This window comes from Sabethes cyaneus, chromosome 1 (assembly GCF_943734655.1).
Source record: "Sabethes cyaneus chromosome 1, idSabCyanKW18_F2, whole genome shotgun sequence".
Classification (NCBI taxonomy): Eukaryota; Metazoa; Arthropoda; class Insecta; order Diptera; family Culicidae; genus Sabethes; species Sabethes cyaneus.
In genome coordinates this window covers 168,188,185-168,212,168 of record NC_071353.1, presented here as the reverse complement: position 1 = coordinate 168,212,168, position 23,984 = coordinate 168,188,185, and the positions used below count along the sequence as shown (strand labels likewise).

The following is a 23,984-nucleotide window of genomic DNA, read 5'->3' as shown; positions in this document are numbered from 1 at the left end:
CTACAATTTACCGCAAAGAAAATCACGTTAAGTGCGTTAGTGCAAGTTTATTGCAAGCCGGAGTTATGATAATCAAACAATCGGTCCTTTTAAGGGCCACATAACGATTGAAGAGTTTATTATGTTTTCTTGCCCAGTTAATACGATAATTACACAGGCAACGAATGGTGGGAATAAGTTTTCTGGTCATGGGCGATATTTTCTGCCACTTCCAAAACGTCTGCAGCTTGTAAATGCTTTATTATCAGTGTTCTTCTTTTGTGAGGTGCAGAAAAGTTTTACCGAAAATTTTCAGATCATGAAAATTTATTTACTGTTTGGTTTAGTGTGACTTCGATTCGTTTTAATGAAATAGATTCAATCAATTCATGGAAATAACCCCGAAATCGGTTGAGGATTGGACGTATACAATGTTACTACTTTGATAAACGTTACGTATGTAGCTTGTATACGTGAAGAATCGTATTATTACATACATGGATACATCCTACCATCGCTACAAACAGACTTACGTAGTCCTACGTCACCTATGCGTCACCTAATAAACTCAAGAGAGCAGGTGAAGAAAATCTCTTATTGTTACATTAGACCTTTGGAAAGGTTATGCGAGATTTTTTTATTTTTTCAAAATTTTTGTTCGTTTGCTTTCTGTGAGTTGATTTTTGTCTGTTTTGTTTATATTTTTATAGATTTCGTTTTGTTTTAGTTCTTCAGTTTGACATTAATAGTCTTTTTTATGATATTTTTATAAATTTTTAAAATCCATTCTTGTGCTTGCCAAACTCAAACCTAAGTTCATAAGAGTCAACCAATGGAATCCCACTGCATCCACAAGAATTAACTCTAGAAAAAAAAATATTCGTTTCATATCGATCTATAGTGCGTTCCATCAGTTCACTGGATTTCACTCTACCAGTCGACATTCTCGCCGAAAGAAATATTTTACTTGCTGCTTACATTCTTCCACCCAAAACGGGTCCATCCACAGGAACGGGAAGTGTTCGAGTGGAAAAATGTTACACTTGCTCCATGCGAAAAGGCCAAAACACCATCCAGAGAGCAAGGGCAGCTAAAAGGCGAGATACTATTTTCCGTTCCGTCAACCAGGATTTATCGCTGGTAGGTACTCACTGATACTTCGTATACATTAGGTTGGTTACAAAATCGACGGAAGACGGCAGACCTCAGACTACTGACTAAGCGGGTGGGGGCGATCCGAGTGCTTAAAGGCTCCCAGAACATTCGCTGTCAATGTTCAAGTTCAAGCAAGAACGCGCGAAGCGCGTAAACACAGTCCCGTCAGTCAACACACTGTCGCTCATCCCAGTTGGCCGGTTCGCCAATTCCAACGTTAATGGTTCTGCATGGTTGCTACGCTACAGAATAAACACTTGTTTTGATTTTTTTTAGTGTAAACATCCCTTCGCTTCGTAGTAAATAATTAAAGTTAATATTGGTTAGTGTCTAATTGATGATAATCAGCAAATTAGCTGGAATCGGAAATTAGCGCTGCTGCTCCTCCTGCAGCTAATGTCGTAATTGCTCGATAACGGCCGGTCAAGGATAAAATAGTGCCGGCAGGTGCCGGCGTATTCATGTTTGTATAATTACTTAGCTGATACAACAAGTGTAAGGCAAACATCTTGATGTGATGTCCTCCGGTAAATATCATATTTACCTCACCATTCAAAGCTTTAATTCAACTGTCGTGAAGGCAGATTATGACACGTATTTAATGTAAATTTAATGTTTCAATTTGGAGCGAGAATGATTAAGCATTAACTTTTGCCTCTTGAAAATTCCATTGCATCACTAATCGCGTTCAATTTTCACACATTTTCTACCCCTCACCGTTCATTCCCTCACTCCTCACCATGGATGGTTCACGGTGGCTCATCGATTTCAACGAACTAACAACCTCAACTAACTACCCACTTCGGAAACGGAAACCCATCCCCCCCTCGGCAGCCCGCTACTGAAGCAGATCAAAAACTCAGCCGAATCGCACATCGTGCTCGATTGTACGACGGAAAAAATCTACGACGTGCTGAAGCAAGCCCAGCAGATCGGAATGATGAGCGATTATCACAGCTATCTGATAACATCGCTGGTAAGTTTCATCCTCATTGCCAACCATCGCATCGGATCGAAGTTGGCGTAGTTTTTCTGTCGACAAGGTTATGTTTGTTTTTATCGATAAAATTTTTCAAATCCGTTCTTTTTCAATCTATGCAGGATTTACACACCATTAGTTTGGACGAGTTCAAATACGGCGGAACGAACATCACCGCCTTCCGGTTGGTTGACCCGGAAAGTCCGGAAGTGGCTCAGGCCATCTACAATTGGACCCTCGGTGAGGCTCGCCTGGGCAAGAAGATTGACTTCAAAATGACGGTAAGTGAAACGATAATTTCCCTCAGCACTTACCAAAGCTAATCAGTATTCTTTCCTTTGCCTAACATAATAATGCCCAACATCAGCTCAGCCTTCTGCTTTCCGTCCGGTACGTGACGGACCGCTTTAATGGCCGAGAAATTTCTGTTAACCTTCTCCGGAAAAGTTCGACCAACTTTCAAAGTTTGAAGCTAAAAATCTAATTTTTTTCATAATTTTCATATATCAATGCAAACGAAAATCGTCACAACTTTTCGCTTCGGCGTGTGATTTATCGACCGACAACCAGAGTCCTTGTACGGACACTCACGTACCGCACACCCTCCATTATGGACTGAGGCACAAAAATTTTCGGCAAAGATGTGAATCAAGAACCGGCTCTGTTGCTCGGTTCCGCGACAGATCGTCGTATATCACACAGACGAATAAGCGAACGAACGAACGAACGAACGAACAAAATATTGTTCCTTCATTGAGCGCGCATTAGTCGGAATTCCATAAATCATTTATACGGACGGGCAGAACTACACCTCCTTCCGGCGGCGACTGCCGACTGCCTTCTTCTTCTTCTTCTTCTTTGTTGAAGGGGGAGGGGGAGGGGGGGGGCATAAAATATATACATTTTTCGTATAAATCACTCTAACTCTGGGATTTTCTGCTCGGTTCTTTTTTTCCTCCTCTCTCATTTTATTCTGTCATGCAATCAACCGGACGCTGACTACATCAGGAAAACGTGACCGTTATTAAGGTGAGTGTAGTTGCGTTGCCAGTTTGCTGGCTTTCATAATTTCGGAGTCGGATTTCCCCCGCCGCCCGCTCCTTTTTTTTTTGTTATGCTTTTCGTTCCTGATAGTACCTGTACCTGATACAAATTTTTCGGACTTAAATCGGAATCGCCGAGGGATACAAGCGATGTCACCGTGCAGATTTGGATTCATTCGACGACGACGACGACGACGGTGTTCACTCGAAAAGTGCCGGAATCGGTCGACGTGACATGAAATATAACTCTGCTAGTCCTTTAAATTAAATCGGACTGTCTATCATCCGGTAGTTGCGCTGAAAATCGTGCATCACATTGATTAGGTGCCTAATTGGTGAGACACTAAATGTGGATTTTTTGTTCAAGTTGAAGAAATCTCCTTCGAATTTCGTTTCTGTTAAATTTTGCTCAACTTAGTCTACAAATTTGAATTATTTCAGTGAAATTCATTCAAACCATACCGAGTTGGCCAATTCATAAAACATAAATTTAAAATAACTCAACCAAAATACGAAACAGACAGAAAGAGACTTGACTGGAAACAGCATTACAGAACTATAGAAATAGAACAACAGAAAAACACAAAGATAGTGTAATAGAAAAGCTTAAATATAGAAAGACACATGGATAGAAAGACAAGAAAACAGAAACTGAAGTACGGAAAAAAAACAATAAAACAATAGTAAACGACGCAATGATTAGAAAATTTAAAATTAAACCCAGAAGGAATAGAATTACAAAATTGTAAGGTATTGCGTTCAGCAGACAAAAGCGAAAAGTTAAAAATGGAAATAAAAAAATATTAATGTAATAAGAGTTTTCACAACAAACTAATACAAAACTAAAATTTCACGTACTGAAAACAAAAAAAAGACATGACAGAAAGCAATAGCAGTAAAACAGTAAAACAAAAAAAACAGTTAAACAGTAAAACACTGAAACAGCAAAACGTGGACCTTGAGCTGGACCTGAATTTTGGGACACCTCAATTTTAAGACACCTGAATTTTGGGACAACTGTATTTTGGGACACCTGAAATTTGGGACACCTGAATTTTGGGACACTTGAATTTTGGGACACCTGAATTTTGGGACATCTTAATTTTAGAACACCTGAATTTTGGGACACCTGAATTTTGGGACACCTGTATTTCGGGCCACCTGAATTTTGGCACACCTGAATTTTGGGACACCTGAATTTTTGGACACCTGAATTTTGGGACATCTGAATTTTGGGACACCTGAATTTCGGGACACCTGAATTTTGGGACACCTGAATTTTGGGACACATGAATTTTGGGACACCTGAATTTTGGGACACCTGAATTTAGGGCCGCCTGAATTTTGACACGCCTGAATTTTGGGACACCTGAATTTTTGGACACCTGAATTTTGGGACACCTGAATTTTAAGACACCTGGATTCTAAGACACCTGAATTTTGGGACACCTGAATTTTGGGACACCTAAATTTTGGAACACCTGAATTTTGGAGTCTCAGTATTGTGACTTTTAGAAGTATTGTGAGTTTTAGAACCTTCACATTTGGGAATTGAATTGTGGAACTTATATTTTGGAGCCTAAATTGTTGGGGCTAAATTTTTTGACCTGAATTTTGGGACCTTAATTTTGGGACTTGAATTTAGGAACCTGATTTTTTGGGACTTGAATTTTGAATTTTAATTTTTGGGATATTTTTGGAAACCAGAATTTTAGGTCAAAACTTTGAGACCTGAATTTTAGACTCTGAATTTTGGGACACGAACATCGTGACTTGAATTTTGGGACTCTTAAATTTTGGGATTGTAATATTGTATTTGAATGTTGGGACCAGAATTTCCGGATCTAATTTTTAGGACCTGAATTTTGTGACTTGAATTTTGGGATTTGATTTTTGGGACTAGAATTTTAGGATCTAGAATTTGGGACTTGAATTTTGAAATTTGAATTTTGGAACTTGAATTTTGTGACATTAATTTTGGGATTTGAAATTTACATTCTGAATTTTGCGACTTGAATTTTAGGATCTAAATTTTGGGACATCAATCTTGGACCCTGAACTTTGGAACCTAAATTTTGGGACTTAAATTTTGGTTAAAGTTAAGTTTTACCAGTTGAGTTTTGAAATTTGAACCATGAGACTTGAATATCAAGACTAGAATTTTGAAACTTGGATTTTAGGCCTTTAGTTTTCGGGCTAGGATCTTAGGGCTTGAAATTTTTGACTCGAATTTTGAGACTTGAATTTAGAACCTGAATTTGTGGACACTGAATTTTGGGACACTTGATGTTTGGGACATTTGAATTATGCGACACTTGAATCATGGGACACTTGAATTATAGAATTACTTTAATTACGGGACATTTGATTTATGGAACATACGGGATTTTGGAGCCTCAATTTTGGGAACTCAATTTTGAGATTTCAATTTTGGGAACCTAATTTTTTGGGAGCAAAATATTTTGACTTGAACTTTGGGACTCGAATTTCGGAACATGAATTTTCGGACATGAATTTTGGTACTTCAGTTTAGGACCCCGAGTTTTTGGGACTTCAATTTTGAAACTTAGTTTTTGGGACTTGAGAATTTGTGATTTGAATTTAGGATTAGAAATTTTAGGACATGAATTTAACACCCAGTATTTTGGGAATTGAATTTCGGGAGTTAAATTTCACGAGTTGAGTTATGGGAATTGAACTTTGGGACTTAAAATTAGGCATAAAAGATTTGGCACTTGAATATCAAGACTAGAATTTTCGGGCATGAATTCTCTTTAGTTTTGGGGTTTGGGCTTTTTTGTGACTCGAATTTTGAGACTTGAATTTTGGAACCTCAAATTTGAGTCGTGAATTATGCGACTTTGCTTTTGGAACTTGAATTTTGGGACGTGAATTTGCACTTTATTTTTCGTATAGCGTGCCTTCAAAACATTTGCAAAAATAATCTTGATTTGCTGCTTTTTAATAAATACTTATATGGTTCTTGAGTGATGAGATAATATAGTCTAATTTTCAGTTTTTTTATTCAGTTCAGTTGCGAGTAGTTTTGGGACTCTAGCTCTAATTTTGATACTTGAACTTTGGTAAGTTTGGAACATTTGTTTCAATTTTGGGACGTGATTTTATGACATAAATTTAGGACTTCAATTTTAGGGACATGAATTTTGGGATGTGAATTTTATGACTTGTATTTTGGGACATGAATTTCGAACATATAAATTTTGAGACATGCATTTTAGGACTTAAATTTCGGAATTTGAATTTTGGGACATTTTCGGACTGCAATTTTGGGACATGATTTTTGGGACATAAATTAGGAGATATGAATTTTATGACTTTAATTTTGGAACTAATATTTTGAGTCGGGACTTTCGGGACATGATTTTTGGAATATGAATTTCCTGACCTGAAGGACTTGTATTTTGGGATATGAATTTTGAGACATATATTTGAACGTATATTTTGGGTCATAAATTTCGGGACATGAATTCTCGGACTTAAATTTTGGGACATGAATTTTCGGACTTAAATTTGGGGCTATTAATTTTGGGACCTCAATTTTGTGACTACAATTTTGGGACCTAAATTTTGGGGCCTGTGTTTTGAGACTTGAGCTTTGGGACTAGGATTTCAGTACTTGAATTTTGAGAAACTTGAACTTTTTAAATCCCAAATTTTTGAACTCTTGAATTTTGAAACCTGGAAAATTTAGCACTTCAGTTTTAGGGTTTGAATTTCGGGAGCTAAATTCTGGTACCTGAATTTTGGATCCTGAGCTTTGGGACTAGAATATTGGAACTTGAATTTTGGTACATGAATTTTAGGGTTTGAATCTTGGCATTTGATTTTGCTGACCTGAATTTTAAGACTTGAATTTTGTGGTACATAAATGTCAAAAGTATGAATTTTGAAACTCAAATTTTGGGTCATAAATTTTGGCACTTGAATTTTAGGACATGAAGTTGTGGACACACATGTTGAGTCTTGAAGTTTACGGCTAGAATTTTAGGACGTGAATTTTTTAACTCGATTTTTGGGACTTGAATTTTGGCACAGTGTTGAATGAATGTTGAGTGTTGAATGACTTGAATTTTTGAACTAGAATTTTGGGACTTGGGTTTTGGGATTTGAATTTGAACTGCATTTTGAGATACGAATTTCGGGATATGAATTTTAGGATTTGAATTTTGAGACTTCAGCTTTGGGACTACAATTTCGGTATTAGAACTTTGGAAATCCCGAATTTTGGAACTCTTGAATTTTGGGACACTTAAATTATCGAAATTCAGAAATTATTAGTAAATTCGGGATTCGAGTTTTGGGACTTGTATTTTGAGAGCTAAATTTTGAGACCTTTTTTTGGCCCCTGGGTTTGCAACTAGAATTTTGGCATATGATTTTCTGACCTGAATTTTAAGACTTATATTTTGGGACATGAATTTCGAAAATATGAATTTTTAGACATGAATTTTGGAATTTAAATTTTGGATCATAAATTTCGGGACATGAATTATGAAACCTTTCTTTTTTTCTGTTGGGTACATTTTCCACTGCGACCAGTTATTTGATCTATTGTGGCAGGCCTCTGTTTATTGTACGCCCCATCAGGGTGAGACCTGAAATTCGGAACTTGAATTTTCGGACATGAATTTTGGGCCATGAGTTTTGGGAAATGAATTTTGTGACATCAATTTCAGGATGTGAATTTTGGAAATTGAATTTTAAGACGTGAATTTCCAAACTCGAATTTTGGGACATGAATGTTGGGACTTAAATTTGAGATATGAATTTGGGACATGAACTTTTGGAAATTGCATTTTAAGACGTGAATTTCCAAACTCGAATTTTAGGACATGAATTTGGGACACGAACTTTTGGAAAAGTTGACTTGAATTCGAAAACACAACTTTTGGGACGTGAATTTTAAGACACGAATTTTGGGCTATAAATTTTGAGAGTTGAGTTTTTTTACGTGAATTCTGGGAAATGAATTTTAAGACTTGAATTTCGGGACATAAATTTTAGGGCATAAGCTTTTAAAATTGAATTTGAATGCTTGAATTCCGTAACATAAATTTTGGGATGTGAATTTGGGACATGAATTTCGGGACATGAATTTTGGAGCGTGAATTTTCGGATTTGAATTTTAACACATGAGTTCCGGGATGCGAATTTTGGGACTTGAGTCTTGAGTCATTCATATTGGGTCCTAAGTTAAATTTTGAGACGTGAGTGTTGGGTTATGAATTTTGGGACTTGAATTGTGTGACATAAATTTTGAGTTTTGGGACGTAAAGTTTGGGAAATGAATTTTGGGACTTGAATTTTGGGTCGTGAATGTTGCGGCTTGAATTTGGGTTTGGATAACTTACTATGGCTTTCCCCTTTCTGCTTAGTTGATCTACTGGAATTTACTTTCATGTACTTTTTGCGAATAAAGAAAAAGCCATGAATGTTATTACTGATTGGAAACTTGTCTTCAAAACATTTGCAAAATTTGTCTCGATTCTTAAACTAGAAATTTCTCTTTTTGTGGTGAGTCCTCGTACTTTTTGGTAACACACTTGAGGTCTCAATATTGTTGCCTTAATTTTGAGACCTCAATCTTGGAACCTCAATCTTGGAACCTCAATTTTGAAATCTCAATTTTGGAACCTAAATTTTGGAACAGTTTTGAGACCTCGATTTTGCGACCTCGGTTTTGAGACCTCAATTTTGAAGCCTTAATGTTGAGACCTCCATTTTCGCACTTGAATTTCGGGACGACCATTATGGGACATCGATTTTAGTAACACAATTTTAAGACCTCACCGGCATCTTAAGCAATCTTCAATTCATTTAGTCCCTCCTGCTCTGCTACATTTCACAAATTTGTTCGGAAAACAAAATATAAAACAGTAAATAAGGCATGTTTCTTCACTCGTTTGACAGAATCGAATTTATTTCCCTTCATTTCCAAAAGGTAAACGTAAATTTATCCTTCAATGGTCAGTAAATCGTCTCTTTCATCCATTAAACCGACGACAAATGGTCACCAGGCAATATGCCCAAGAAGGGTTGTCTTTTCAAATCCAAACTGCTTTCAGCAGGTTTTATAAGGAGATGTCAACCTTTTTCCTCAAGAATGGAATGAATAGTGAAAAAATGGAAAGTATAATAGAACATGGTTGAAAACATCTTTCTATACTTGTAGTCGAAGAAAATTAGGCTAGTACTGCGGCGGGATTGAAATTCTGCGAAAGTTTTCAGCCATCTGTACCGTGGCAGCTGGAAGGACAGTTCTTTTCAACCCCTCCCCCCGCCGGCGTTGTTTGTGGCGTTCCATTCGCTCCATGCTGATCGCGGGCAGATGGCCTCTGGGGTTAGCCTCCGATGAAGGACATCACCGTGATTGACGGTTTTAGCGGCGAATCTTCTCACTGTCGGACCCGTTCAGTCCGTAGCAGCATTGCCCATGAGCGAGCAATAAAATAAAAATGCTAACTGGCTAGCCGAGCCGGGCTGACAGGGACCGGCTGCTGCCGACGACGACCGGTCATCCGGTTACTGTTACGGTTAAAGTAGCGGGAAAATTACGAAAGGGGGACCAATTGGCGGAACTCGTTGGACGACCATGAATGCGAATTGATTTCGTGAGTGGAAAACGAAAGCAATCGTTTCGTTCGATGCTTGTTTTTGGGGTTTTTAGGGCGGTTTTTTTTGTCGAATTGTCAATGTCAGGGATAAGCTTGTTGTCTTTTAAAAGTATTCGGTTTGGATTTCTTTTGTTGTTAATGCTTTCCCGAAATTGATTAGCTGTTAGTAATTATTCCTGAAATGAACTTAAGGAAATTACAGTTTACGATGATGGTTTGTTTTCCCATTGAACCCCTTGTATGATTGTGAATTAGAAAGGAAAGTTGGTGTAAAACGAATTTTCATTTCATGGCTTTCGAATCAGCACCATTCAAAGAGTAACAACTTACACCACATCCTTTCTCGGTGGCAGTAACAATGTAGCGGCCCCGGGGAAGTCATTTGTGTCCGCAATTTCCTGACACTGTTCTGTCTGTGGTCAGCAATCGAGAGCTGGAAAGTAGCCATCTGTCCCGTACGAGTCCTTCACCGAAAAACTGCAAACCGATTGGCGAAAGATTTCCCATTGAGAATGTAATGTGTTCTTCTCGGGTAACGGTCAGTCAACGATGGTCAGACAGAACACACAAAAAGTTCCCCCCGGATCGGATCGAATATCAGCGCGTGGGCAAACGGAACCATTACTCGCCGGGTTGATGGATAATCGTCTGTCATACGACCGTTTGATTACGGTTGTTTTCCATCATCGTCAACTGAACTGAAACGATTGACCGATTAATCAATGACCAGCGGAAGGCGGGAGAATCAACTTCTACTGGACACAATTTACGTCCGCCCCTCGTTGGGCTTCTGTCGATTGTGTTTTTAAATATCGTCCGGTCGGATAACTTTCTGCCGTAAAACCCATCTAGAATTGTGTGGCTATATTTCTACTGCATAAATTGACAAAACGAATTAGTTTTTGTTTGCTGACACTTGAACATACGCCCTTTTGGTGATTTATGCTAGCTTTGAACTAATCTGTCGCTCGTGACCAATTTTCCAGTCGGTTCGTGTCAAGCAAGATGCAGGTGATATCAAGTACGAATCGCACCAGGCAGCACGTGCGGGATCACTTCCGTTTGTTTCTGCAACAGAAGCAGCAATTAAAAATTAGAATTGCAAATCATCAGACGCCTCATGATGGCCAGCCAGGCCAAACACAAAAGCGACAGATTCATCTCCCACAACATTTTACGGCTGGCTGGCTGATTGACTGGTTGACAAACCGAGTGTTGTAAAGACACCATCTATTAGCAAACCATTTGGCTGCTATTGACACGTTTGCAGCGGCAGGGACGATCAGAAGAGCCCCGGACGAAATGTGGTTAACCTCATTCCGCAGTCCGCAACCGATTCGATAACGAACGCTGAAGTGAGCAACCAAATGACCCAAGTGGGGACAAAAGAAACCACAGAATTGTGTTGTCTACTAAGGCTGAGATTTCGGCAGACGTGCAGTCGGACCTGTTACGCTAATTTTGAACGAAAATTCTATCTATGCATCTGCTGAAGAAAGACAAGGATTAGACCTGAAAGAAGCATGCACACAAAGCAAACACCTTGAGGGTGGTTGTTTCTAGAGTAAATGATATAAGAATAATAAATTCATTTTATTCGGATGTTGAAAACATTCATTTTATTTACCACTTGAAATTGTGACTTGCAAACAAATCAAACAAATGTAGCAAAGCGTGAGGAAATAAAATTAAAATATAAACAAAATAATAAAACACACAGAAAACGACGTATAACTATTGGCAAAAAATGCTCAGCTTAACGTGTCAACAGCTCAACAACCGGGAATCAAACCTTGAAGCATTTTTTTGTGAAACCGAATTGAAGCTCATTCTGCAATGAGTGCATGTTCAAATACTTTCAGAAACTAAATTCAAGTGACGGTATAATATTTACTTACCGCGTAGGTTTACTTTAAGACGATCATGGACAAACCATTAAAGAATGATGACCGCCAGAGGTATAGTTTGCTTTTGCGTGCACAACGCGGAGTTATCTTCGACTGTTTGTAAATAAAACATCTTCGAAGCATGTCGGCCAAAAAACTGGAACCAAAGCCACTGAAGACACTCGAAATATTTCGGAATGCCGAGCGTGGAATAACAGCGTACTATTTCGAATAAAGCATGTTTGTTGAGATGTTCTTCCGTACTACAGCGACAAATGCCACCGAAAAACCACGAAGCCAATAAAAAGTAAGCCCGCCGGACTATAAAACACAAATTTCATCCTAACGCCAGCATCAGTACGCGTCTAAAATTCGCACAGTAATTAGCAGTGTTTTGTTCTATAAGTTTTCGTAAATTAACAGACGAAGATGGCAAAGTTTATTATGCTGCTGTTTATTGCGCTCCTGGTTGTAACTGTTGCGCTGGCCAGGGCCCAACATGGACATGGGCATCAAGGACATCAAGGACCAGTTGGTGGTAAACATGCTGGAAGTCACGGAGTCCAAGCTCATGGAGGTGGACATGGCCACGTTCAGAAAAGTCATGGCAGCAGTCACGGGCATGGACACGGACACGGACAAGGGCACGGGCACGGCAAGCATTAGATAAATATATCGAAAATGAATAAATGTGATTATAACGCCATTGGATGTTTTAACCGAATGAAGAAGTTCTTAGTAAAAGACACCTGAATTTCATAGTGAAAAGATTCATTTTTTCCAGCAGAATCGAGAGTTGTAATCAAAGTTTAGTCATGATAACGTTGCAATAAATTGTGTATAAAATGACCGAGTACGTTCATAACTCGGTTGTGGTTTGCAGTTGATTATGTTCAGGTCCAGGTCCAGTGCCGAAATTCATGTTCCAAAATTCAAACATCAAAATTTATATCCCAGAATTCAAGTCCTAAAATTCAAGTTCCAAAATGCAAATCCCAAAACTCAAGTCCGAAATTTCACATCCCAACATTCAACTCCCAAAATGCATGTTCTGAAATTCATGTCCACTGGTATGCCCAGACTGGGGCACAAACCTCGCCTTCTATTTCAAGGTAATAATTTCAAGGTAATTTCAAGGATATCTGTCACGTAGCATTAACGGATCCATTGATAAAAAATGAGGTTCATCACAATGCGATGTTATTAACCGTCAGTGCAATCGAACCGGCAGAGTGCAAACAAGGGGTGCTCAAAAATCATCTAAATCTGAACGCAATGGATCTTGAGCGAGCTCGGTTAGACATTGAAAATATTGCGTGAGACGATTTGTTCATATCAGAAAACGTTTTTCAAGGTTGTGAGGAATATTATCGACAAGCGGAAAAAATGTCCGACTTTCTACGTTCAATAGACATTTTAAATGTTGATTGCGAAAGTGATGTAGTTGTTGAAAATTCAGTGGATTTTAATTCACTGCTATTTTATTATACCATTTTCGGCATATTTTCTCGATATTCTCCAACGATAACGGAACGGCGAAGTTCTACAAATAGCTACCCCGAATGGTTTACACCAGCGCTGATCAATCTAATGAAAGAAAAGAGATCAGCTTTGAAACGGATGCGTCGTTCACCCTCAAGCGAAAACGTGGCAAACTACAAACAAATCCTAAGAGTATTTAAAGCGGTTCACAGAGAAGCGTATCAAGTTTACATCGCGGATATACAAACTCGCTTTAAGACTAACCCAAAATCATTCTGGAGATTTGTAAATGGCAGAAGAAAAGGATCTGGCGTTCCGGATTGTGTGAATTACAACGGTGTTACGTCTATTGATCTTCAATCGTCTTCAGAACTCTTCGCGGCGTATTTTAAAAGTGTGTTTACTGAGGTTACCGGTAATATCAGGGAATTGCTCAGCGATAATGATGAGGCGCCGTATCAACTGTCCGAAGCTTGTGTGGAACGCGGTATCTGCAAACTCGATGCCAATAAATCAGCAGGTCCAGATACGCTATCGAACAAAATTCTGAAAGAATTTCGGCAGGAATTTGTAACCCCTCTAAAAAGCTTGTTTAACGCGTCATTGGCTTCCGGTCACTTCCCAGGAATCTGGAAGATTTCGCACGTCATTCCGATACATAAAAAAGGGGCCAAAGGTGATGTAGAAAACTACCGTGGAGTTGCTATTCAATCGGCTATTCCGAAGCTTTTCGAGTCGCTGGTATATGGCCTTCTTTACGATAACGTAGCTAACCGTGTTTCTCCTGTACAGCACGGATTCTTGAAGAAGAAGTCAGTGGTCACGAATCTTTGCGAGTTCACCTCGGTGGTCACGGATTGCATCGCAAGTGGTTTACAAATGGATTGCATATACACCGATATGAGCAAAGCATTTGATGCTGTTAGTATTAATAGTATCTTAGAAGCAGTAGAAGACTTTGGCATCCGAGGCTCGCGATATAACTGGTTGAGGTCGTATCTTAAAAATAGAACTCAATTTGTAAAACTGCGCGGCAACAAATCCGGTTCGTTTACAGTGCAATCAGGAGTACCACAAGGTAGCCACTTAGGACCTTTATTATTTGTAATATTAATGAACAAATTACCTGAAGTTATTTCACACGCAACCGTTTTAACTTATGCCGATGACGTGAAAATCTTTTCTCCCATTAAGACCATGGATGACTGCCTGAAGTTGCAGCTTGATTTAGAGCATTTTGGGAGATTCTGTGAAAGTTGCGGATTAAAAGTTAATACGAACAAGTGTTCAGTGATGACATTCACTAGGAAAGTTAGCCCTGTGATCTTCGACTACGTTCACCGAGGTAGTACTATCCCGCGTGTAGAATATGTACGTGACCTAGGGGTAACATTCGATAGGTCGCTTTCTTTTGTTAGACACATCGACAACGTGATTAACGAAAGCCTGAAACTTTTTGCGCTTGTAAGGAAGTTCGGTCGTGACCTCGATGATCCGTATGCAATACTGGCACTCTACAAAGGCCTCGTCAGAAGCAAACTGGATTTCGCTAGCGTTATTTGGCGTCCGCAGTATGTAACGCATATTCAACGCATCGAGAGAATCCAGAAGAGATTTGTAAGGTTTGCTCTCAGGAATCTTGGATGGAACGGAGAAGAGCTAGCACCTTACCATGACCTCTGTTGTTTGGTGGACATTGACACGATACACTCGAGGCATAAGACAGCAGATATCGTGTTCTTCACGAACATACTCTCAGGACGAACAGCTAGCCAACCATTGACCATGAGATTGATTTTCAACAATAGCCCAGTGACACTTCGACGACGTAGAATCTTCGATCCGCCGTTTCGTTCTAGGAACTACTCACAGCATGAACCCGCTTCCCGTTTCATGAATGCCTTTAACGAGCTTCAGCAAATTATAACCACTGACATGAGCGCAAATACCATTAAACATAGGCTTAGGTTATACTACAGAGGACAACTGCTTTAGTGATTGTATTTTTATTTAATATTTAACTTGTTCCTATATGTAGAATTTTTCCAATAATTGTTCGTAAATTAGTCTTAAGAAAGGATAACGGGCTCATAGCCTATATTCAAATAGAAATACAAATACAAATACAATACAAATACAAAACAAAGTTATTCCTGTAACCCAGAGGTCCACAGTTTTCAATTTAATCTGCCACTATTTTTGCAATACAGTTTCAGTTACAGTTTCAAATTCAATTTCAAGTTTGGTTTTAAACCTAAATATTTAGTTAATTTCTTATTTTATAGGATGGTAAAATTTTCATGAAAACCTTTTCGTTGTTCCTACGGCTGCAAAACTCGGTTTTCCTGAACATTTACCCAACTCAAAATTTCATATACCAAACAGTAGCTGTACGAGCAAACAGCTTCCTGTGACAATGTAAGTGAACATTCTTAGGATATAGGATATTCACAGATGGTTTACCGATGAATCTAGAAGTAGTCCGTCTTTTGCTGCTCCTGAAGAAACAAAATGGAAAAGAGTACAAGGCAAAAACGTGAAAGAAACTGGATCAGCGGAAGGCCTAAAACAACGAGAAAAAAATAAGTAAACTGGCATGAAAAAAAGAAAATCGAAAGGAGAGAGAGAGAGAGAGAGAGAGAGAGAGAGAGAGAGAGAGAGAGAGAGAGAGAGAGAGGTCAAACGGGATATATCCCTGCGTTAAAAGTAATGTTCCGATTTTATCACTATTATGCAGCCATCGTTGTAATACAGCGAAAATTGCAATGGTTCGACGTTGCTGCCCTGAGGTACTCCGGAAGTCGCAAAACTCAGTGTTCCCCAATTGGGTATTTTAATTTTCCCAAAAAAGTTGCTTTTTTTACCTCATTTGATAGCCCGTCGTTTTCTGAATCTAACAGTTCTTTTTTTATTTCAATTAAGTGAATATTTGATGAAAAAATTAATAAAAATCAAAAATAGAATGATTTGCTGTTTGACAGATATCAACCAAGCCGATTGATTGAAATGATGTCAGAAGTTCTCTTCCTCTCTTTTATCTTTCTGATAGAGATTTTCATTTTGACCGAGCTTTTGACAGCTCCTATATGAAACCTGTATCGGCTGATGACCATAGTTTATCTATCCACTGTGTTGTCTAAGGCGAACTAAGAAGAAAAATGGTTTACTTATAAGCTATCGTCTTATCCCAAAAAAAAAATTTAAATGAAAAAAATGCTTTTTTATTACTTTCACTCGTCAAATTTGAAAAAGTCTTCATGTGACTTTACAGTGACATCATATATTATCATAATATGCGAGAATTTAAATACCGCTAAAATACCCAATTTCACAGGAAGACAGCGATTTTGAAAAAAGGATTTTAAGCACCGAACAAAAGCTGATAGAGGAAAGAGCAAAAGCAGTATGGTGTGGTCAACACAATCGAACGCAGCTTTGAAGTCGGTGTACCCAGTGTCGACTTGTGCTTCACCTTCCATATGTGTTGTGGGAAGACTACATCTCTTCAGACCAGCATGTGTTTTCCCCGAAACATTCAGTTGATTTCGACGTTCGACGAATGTCGTTAATTTCGATTCTGCCTGTGTAACATGAATGCAGAAGTCTACATTGATGTCGCGTACACGGACCTAAAGCAACACTTGATCGGGTTGATTACGGTATCCTGACATCATCCTGGGAGTCTCCTTGCGAGGAAGTTTCGTACCCGTACCCAACGCGCTTGATTCCTGAGTGTGAAGATCGGGTTTCAGTTTTCAGCTTCATTTTTACAACATGTCTGGCGTAACACAGAGGAGCAACCTGGGAGCACTTTTAGTTATGACATGGCGGGACATTTCATTTGTTACAAAACATCTATCATATTCATGACCCGTCTATCATGGTGACATTGCGAAATGTATCGCATAAACAAGTTCCCAACGAATGTCCTTCGGTGACTGAGGACCAGAAGGGAATGGCCAAGCAGATATTCTTGCCTTCGGAGCTTGCGGTCACGGGAAGATATCAATGTTGCGAATCGAGCGAGGAGCCAACGCTGTTTACTCCACGCGTGGACGCGAGTGAGTATGAGAAGCATAGCGTTCAACGCTTATGCCGCACTCAAAATAAAAAAACCAACAGCCGCCGTTGATATGTGCAGACATTCTGCTACCTGCACACTCACGCACGCACATCTTCACATCGTGTTCCTGAATACCTTATTCGCGAGTTAAATAGCTCCTGAGCAATCAGGCTGCCCGTGATGCATAGTGGCACACTGGGATACAGGTTTTGCATTACTTTTTGTTTTCTCGATTCTACTCACGGACGGGAGTGCAAACCCTCGCGAGTAATCGGTTTCTGCAGCTAGGGCTGCAACGAAGAACGAGAGTGACGACCGTAGCTGTTAGATAAACAGACACTTGCAAAAACGCGTCGCAATGCATGAATAAGTATGAGTCCGAAAGGGATGGTTAGGGCGGCGCGTTCGTTAGAATAAGAACGCGTGTGTGAGAAAATTAGACCACACGAGTGTGGGCTTCGCAGCACTAGAAGATATACAGTATGAAGTGCCTGCCGGAAGTTTAGACAATTTCAATTTACAGCCAAATCATTCTAGTTGCTTCCTGTGACACGAAAACTAATTGATAGTAACTTTCTTTCTGCAACTCACACTTTGCTTTGATGAATGCTTGCTTGCAGGCTAAAAAAATGCTAGAAAATGGCCATATGGCATTTAAGTTTAATATTCTTTACAATAGCAACAATAAATCTGTTTGGTCAGTGTATCACAATTTTAATAGGACTATAAAACTAACACGCGGTTTGAAAAGCATTCACAATAAGATCAGTTTTGTATGCATTGTATTGCTACGCCTTCTCGTAGAAACACTTATGGTAAGTTTATGAGAGATGTGGCGCAACAAACTAGTTTTATCGTGCTAATATAAGAAATCACATTTATTAACAATTTTTATTATGGTTTTATAGCTAGCTATAAAATTCTTATGACTTGAATCATCTTGGCATTCCGTAATACCATAATAAAGCCAGAGATAACAACCAGTACCGCAATAAAACCTTCATGAAGCTCAATTAAAAGCTAAGACGCTTAAGAACTGTTACTTGGGTTGGATAATCAATCAATGTCAACGACGACCTGCGGATCCGATAAAAGCTGTTCCAATCGTCCGTACAACTGATACAGTTTACTGATGACTTTTGGCACCAATTTCGGTAACTGCCCTCCAACGTTCTCCAATTCGGGGCCCTTTTAGACACTCCTGTAGTAGCCGAACAATATTTTCAATGTCTGAGAGCAAACACACACATAATTGCAAGCTCGAAAGTTTCCAGTGAATATAGGAAGCTTCACGCTGATTCCGCTGCTCCGAGTAGCTAATCGCACTTAAGATGGTCTCGCTGTCCTCGCCTTCAACTTTCTTTTCGTTCCCTTCATCGATAGACTCCTCCGAATCAAAGTCGCTTTCAGGTAGGGCTTCCATTTCCTCTTCGCTTCCATTATCGCTAGCAGGGTCCAACAAATCTTCCTTTTCTTCTTCCCCGTCTACTGAAATGGTACTCTTTCTTCTCTTCAGTCGCTCCTGGATGATTAATTCTGGTGTCTTCAACCTAAGAAGTTTCCTAATTGCTAACTCGAATGCTTCGCGGCCTTTCAAGTTTCCGTTTCTGCCTGAGTCTATTCGACTGAATGTCAGTTTCTTTAGCTCCTGATTCATTTTGCTATTGAATCTAAGCTTTTCCAGTAACGCTTTCTGCGGCAATGGTTCCTCTTGCTCTAGTGCCTTAACTCGAAACTCATTCTCTATTTGAATTTACTACTCTCGAAAGCTTCATCTATTTTCATCTACTTTTCCCGCAAAAAGCGATTGCTCTGCAATTCCAACTCCATGTTTTGCATTCCTGTTTTTTCTCGCTCCTACGACAACTATAGCCTTGGATTCGGATTTCATGCTTGATTTGTCCACGTTCTCGTCGATTGTTCTCTGCATCTTCTTTACGGCACCTTTCTTTGAGGCATCTTCTTGCAGTTTCCTCTAATTCTAACAGTCTGACCCTCTGGGTGGGCAGTATCACTTCGCTTCATTGTCAATCTCTTCTGTAACTCCCACGCAATTGGTAATGGTACCAACCGGATGAGAACATGATTGTTCCATTTCCACGCACGTCCCTTGTGGGATGTGAAAAAAATTACGGCGATGTGATCAACATTCAATGACAGACTAATTCAAAACACTTCATTATTCGAATTAATTTAAATTTGTATTAGTAATTATTGAAAAATAATGTTTTAGAACAGTTGGTTTATTTGAAACAAACGTGATTGCCATAAGTCCGTTGATGACGTTTATTTAATTATGAGTTGATTAGAGTTCAATAAAATTATCTTTGTTGTGATCAGTGTATGTAATTTAGTCACTTCAATCAAAGCAGGCTGATTCAAACGATGGAAAAATCGAATCAGCTGTCAATCGCCCGTCGTGCCTTCAAATACCAAACAACTGGTGGTGAATTAAAATGAAAATTATTGTATTAGGTACGGTCATTTTAATTTTCCACCTCATTCATCTCATGTACGATCCATAATTAAATTCTCCGCTTTTTTTAACCTTCTCTTCCACACCGACCAACACCGATGACGTAGGTGGAAACCGCCCTGATGTACGACGCCGTCCATTTGTTCGCGAAAGCACTGCACGATTTGGACACCAGCCAGCAGATTGACATCCACCCGTTATCCTGTGACGCCCAGGACACGTGGCCCCACGGCTACAGTTTGATAAATTATATGAAAATCGTACGTATCTATCTAGAGCTAGCTGTCTATCTATCTGTATCTAACCTAACCTGAATCACTACCAGTCGGTGATGGGGCAGCATCCACCAGCTGCCTCCTGCCTGTTGTTTGTGTGTGTATTGTTGTATGTAGATGATATGTCCGGCCCGAACAACAACAACACTTCCGCAGCAAGTCAACCCAACGGCACCGCAGGGCCTATATCGTGTGTTGTTTGGGGTTGGAGTGCTAATGGGTCGGCTTGTTCGGAATCCGTTTATATCATCGACAACATTACAATGTCCACTCCTATTCTACACACTGAACTGACTGAATCCGGTTGAAAGCGGGTGGCAGCATCAGCAGCAGCGGCAGTGGGTGGACATCATCCTCCCCTAAGCTGGGATTAGTTTTGGGTTTTTGTTTGTTTTTTGGTTGCTGGTGTGCACAAAATGTTTCGAATCTGTAATCAAATAACGTGCTCAACAAGCAATAAAAGCCAACGAGAAAAAAACGAGAGATTCATAGCTTTGAAAAGCGGTTTTCACCATCATGCGCTATTATGGAGCACACAATATTTGTCCCCGTTTCGTTTCGAGTGTGTGTGGCCTGGAGTCATGCTATCTGCCCGTACATTCTAAGCCCGCCACTCAATGGCCGGATAATAACCATCCGTGATTACCACCCACTTCTGCTGTGGTGCTTAATTTTACGCTATTCATTGCCGTTTGCCTCCCACCACCCGGTCGCCACCCGCTCGTTTCAGGGCTCAATGGACTAAAATTCTTTTCAGCCAGCACCAACCAACCCACCCACACAAGGTCGTTCGTGTGAAAGCGCATTTTTCTTTATGATTTGGAAAGTCTTTTGCCACAGTCCTACACCCGCGCACCGGTGCCGGTGCCGGGCGTTGGCACACTAAATTGCAACTGTGCCTTTTATGACAAAGTGCAATATTTCAGCAAAATTTGTCACCAAATTAGTGCAGCAGCAAAAGTGAATTAAATTCTCCCATGCTTGCCAACAGGTCGAGATGCGTGGCCTGACGGACGTCATCAAGTTCGACCACCAGGGCTTCCGGTCGGACTTTGTGCTGGACATCGTCGAGCTCGGCGGCCAGGGGCTGCGCAAGAGCGGCACCTGGAATTCGACGTCCGGTGTCAACTTCACGCGCAGCTACGGCGAACAGCAGAAGGAAATCGTGGAAATCCTGCAAAACAAAACGCTTATCCTGACGACCATCCTAAGCTCGCCGTACTGCATGCGGAAGGATTCGGCGGAAAAGCTGACCGGTAACTCGCAGTTCGAGGGCTACGCCATCGATTTGATTCATGAGATTTCCAAAATACTGGGATTTAACTACACGATCCGGTTGGCACCGGACGGGCGCTACGGCAGCCACAACAAGGAAACCGGGTAGGGGCAATGCTATTGAGGGGAGGAACGCCTTCGGACGACTAATGGTTATGTTTTCCCAACAGCGAGTGGGACGGCATGATCAAGGAGCTGCTGGAGCAGCGGGCGGACCTGGCCATCGCCGACCTGACCATCACTTTTGATCGGGAACAGGTGGTGGACTTTACCATGCCGTTCATGAATCTCGGCATATCCGTGCTCTACCGGAAACCGGTAAAGCAGCCGCCGAACCTGTTCTCCTTCCTTTCGCCGCTCTCGCTGGACGTTTGGATCTACATGGCAACTGCTTATCTCGGCGTTTCCGTGCTGCTGTTCATCCTGGCGCGGTGAGTATTTGCATGCCAAAAAAAACAGTATTTTTTTTTTGTTCCCTGCCTGCTTTTGCTACTAGAGCACCTTCCCTCCGGATTTGTTTGGTGTTGACAGCAGCAGAAGCTGTGCGCTGGAAGGGCTGGAATTAATGGGCTGTGGATAACACAGTGCCGCCATATTTCACGGTGATAAGAGCTTGAACAAAACCGTATTCTGTGAAGTGCTTTTGGGACGGGATGACAATGCAACGGGTCTGGTCGTCACGGTTTTATGATGAGCGGTAATGAACGGACGAGTTACTACTGTCTGTGGTCCAGTACCGGTGGCCGGTGATTGTTCAAAACTACTTCCGAAGGCGGGTGATTCGAAACAGAGTAGCCACTGCCACTGCTGTTCTTTGTTATGATTCGTTTCCATTGGTTTCCATCCATCCATTGAGAGCCATCATCAACAACAACTGCGCCAACTGCGATGGCATTTCAATGGATCGTGCTGGTTGCTACCTACACGTCATAAACGGGAAAATAATGGAGAAAAAATAACTTCGAATGGATGCAGTCAATTGGTCCACCCACCTATTCTCCTTCTCTGCATGAGTTCCCAAGTGAAATGCCAACCTCTAGCATCTGGCAGTCTGAAAATTGAAAAGAGCAAAATACTGTGTGGTTGAGAAAGCTTTGCTTTCCATTCGGAGATCCGGTCCCGACTCCGGTCCGGACTTCGGTCGGTGTGGAATCGTGGCCTATTCGAGTTATCATTATTGTGGCATTCGGGAGATAATAATTCATTCGAAACAGCAACAACAACAACAAAAAATAACAGAAGACACGCGTTCCCGTCGGAATCCCGTCGGCGGCGTGGTACAGAGCCATTTGATTCCGCTTTTTATTGCCTGTCTGATTGAAGATTAATAGTGAGCCGAGAGTGCGGGGTTGTGCCGGCTTGTGCTTCGGCCAAGCTGGCATTCAAGGGTGTTACGATCAAAATTTGGCGAAAAAAGCATGTAAATCGGTGTCATTTTCTAGTAAAAATCAAATTATTTTTGATTTCAAAGATCAATTGATTAAATTGATGGCCTTAAACTGCTTCTCGATTTCAACAACTTATTGGGTCATCTCGTTCTGCTTGACGATGACCCAATATTTCTCAGATTGGGCCGAGCTCTGGTGTGTTGGGACAGTTCTTATCTTTGCCGGCAAATCCATTCATGCTCTTTGTTCCGTAATGGAAGAATACTAAATCCGGCCAAAACAGTACGGAACAATCGTCTTGCTTTAGGAAATGCACTCATTCATCGTAAATTTCCTAGTTGATGGTCCCGGGTGCAATGAAAATGTTGATTTTCAAGCCGTGGTACTACGAAGAAGACGCATTCCAAAGCAAGAAGAAAAGATGACGCTTTAAGAAGCTTCCTATAACGAAAATAAAAAAAATAACTTTTTTGTGTTAGGAAATATAGACTTAGTTTCTTCGGCAAAGTTGTAAATATTGTAAAAACAAGCAACTTTGCTCAAGAAATAAAATTTCTATCTTTAACGTGTACTGAACTATAGGCCATAGTCTTTAAAACTTCTTTGAAAACTGGTTTTTCATACTTAGCTTTTGTTAGTTGCATTTTACAAGAATACAATGTTCTAAACAATTATCGAAGCTCTCAAAATACACGTTTCTGCAGAAGACCGCAAACCTCTTGGACCTTTACTTGCTGAGTTATCGCATATTCAAGCTTTAAATTTCCATAGCTTCACGAGCCCGGGGGGTAAAAGTTATTGAAAATATAAAGATAAACTATTTTACTGAAGAAATGACATTTCTATCTCTATCGAGTGCAGAGTTGTAGAGCATTTTCTTTGGAAATTCTTTAAAAATAAGTTTTTCATATTTAGCATATGTTGGTTGCATTTTACAAGAGTACAAGGTTCTAGGCGATTATTGAAGGACTCAAAACACATGTTTTTGCAGAGCGTTGCAAATCTCTAGGACCTTTCCTTACAAAGTTATCGGTTATTTAGGCTTTATTTTTCCTTAACTTTACGAGCCAAAAGCGATAACTTTGTGAGGAAAGGTCCTAGAGATTTAAAATCTTCTGCAAAAACGTGTATTTTGAGTCCTTCAATAATCACCTAGAACCATATATTCCTCCAAAATGCAACCAACATAAGCTAGGTATGAAAAACTGATTTTTAAAGAATCTGCAAGGAAAATGCTCTATAGCTCTATAGCCAAAAAGTGGACGTGTAACGAAACGCATAAAACGTATGCTTGCCGTACTCTCATTTGGGTGGTTGGGGATAAGCGGAACCCATACAAGTTTATAGT

The 23,984-nt window shown here is 40.2% G+C and overlaps 1 protein-coding gene across 1 annotated transcript in view; it reads left to right on the top strand.

The window, feature by feature from the left end:
- LOC128732418 (glutamate receptor ionotropic, kainate 2) overlaps positions 1 to 23,984 on the top strand; it is a gene marked incomplete at its 5' end in the record, with an annotated part of 161,264 nt that overhangs the window by 87,722 nt on the left and 49,558 nt on the right. The window contains 6 exons of the mRNA XM_053825665.1: positions 1,969 to 2,110; positions 2,236 to 2,394; positions 3,122 to 3,142; positions 19,806 to 19,958; positions 20,965 to 21,353; positions 21,419 to 21,679. Coding sequence (XP_053681640.1) covers positions 1,969 to 2,110; positions 2,236 to 2,394; positions 3,122 to 3,142; positions 19,806 to 19,958; positions 20,965 to 21,353; positions 21,419 to 21,679 — 1,125 coding nt within the window. The remainder of the gene's footprint in view (positions 1 to 1,968; positions 2,111 to 2,235; positions 2,395 to 3,121; positions 3,143 to 19,805; positions 19,959 to 20,964; positions 21,354 to 21,418; positions 21,680 to 23,984) is intronic.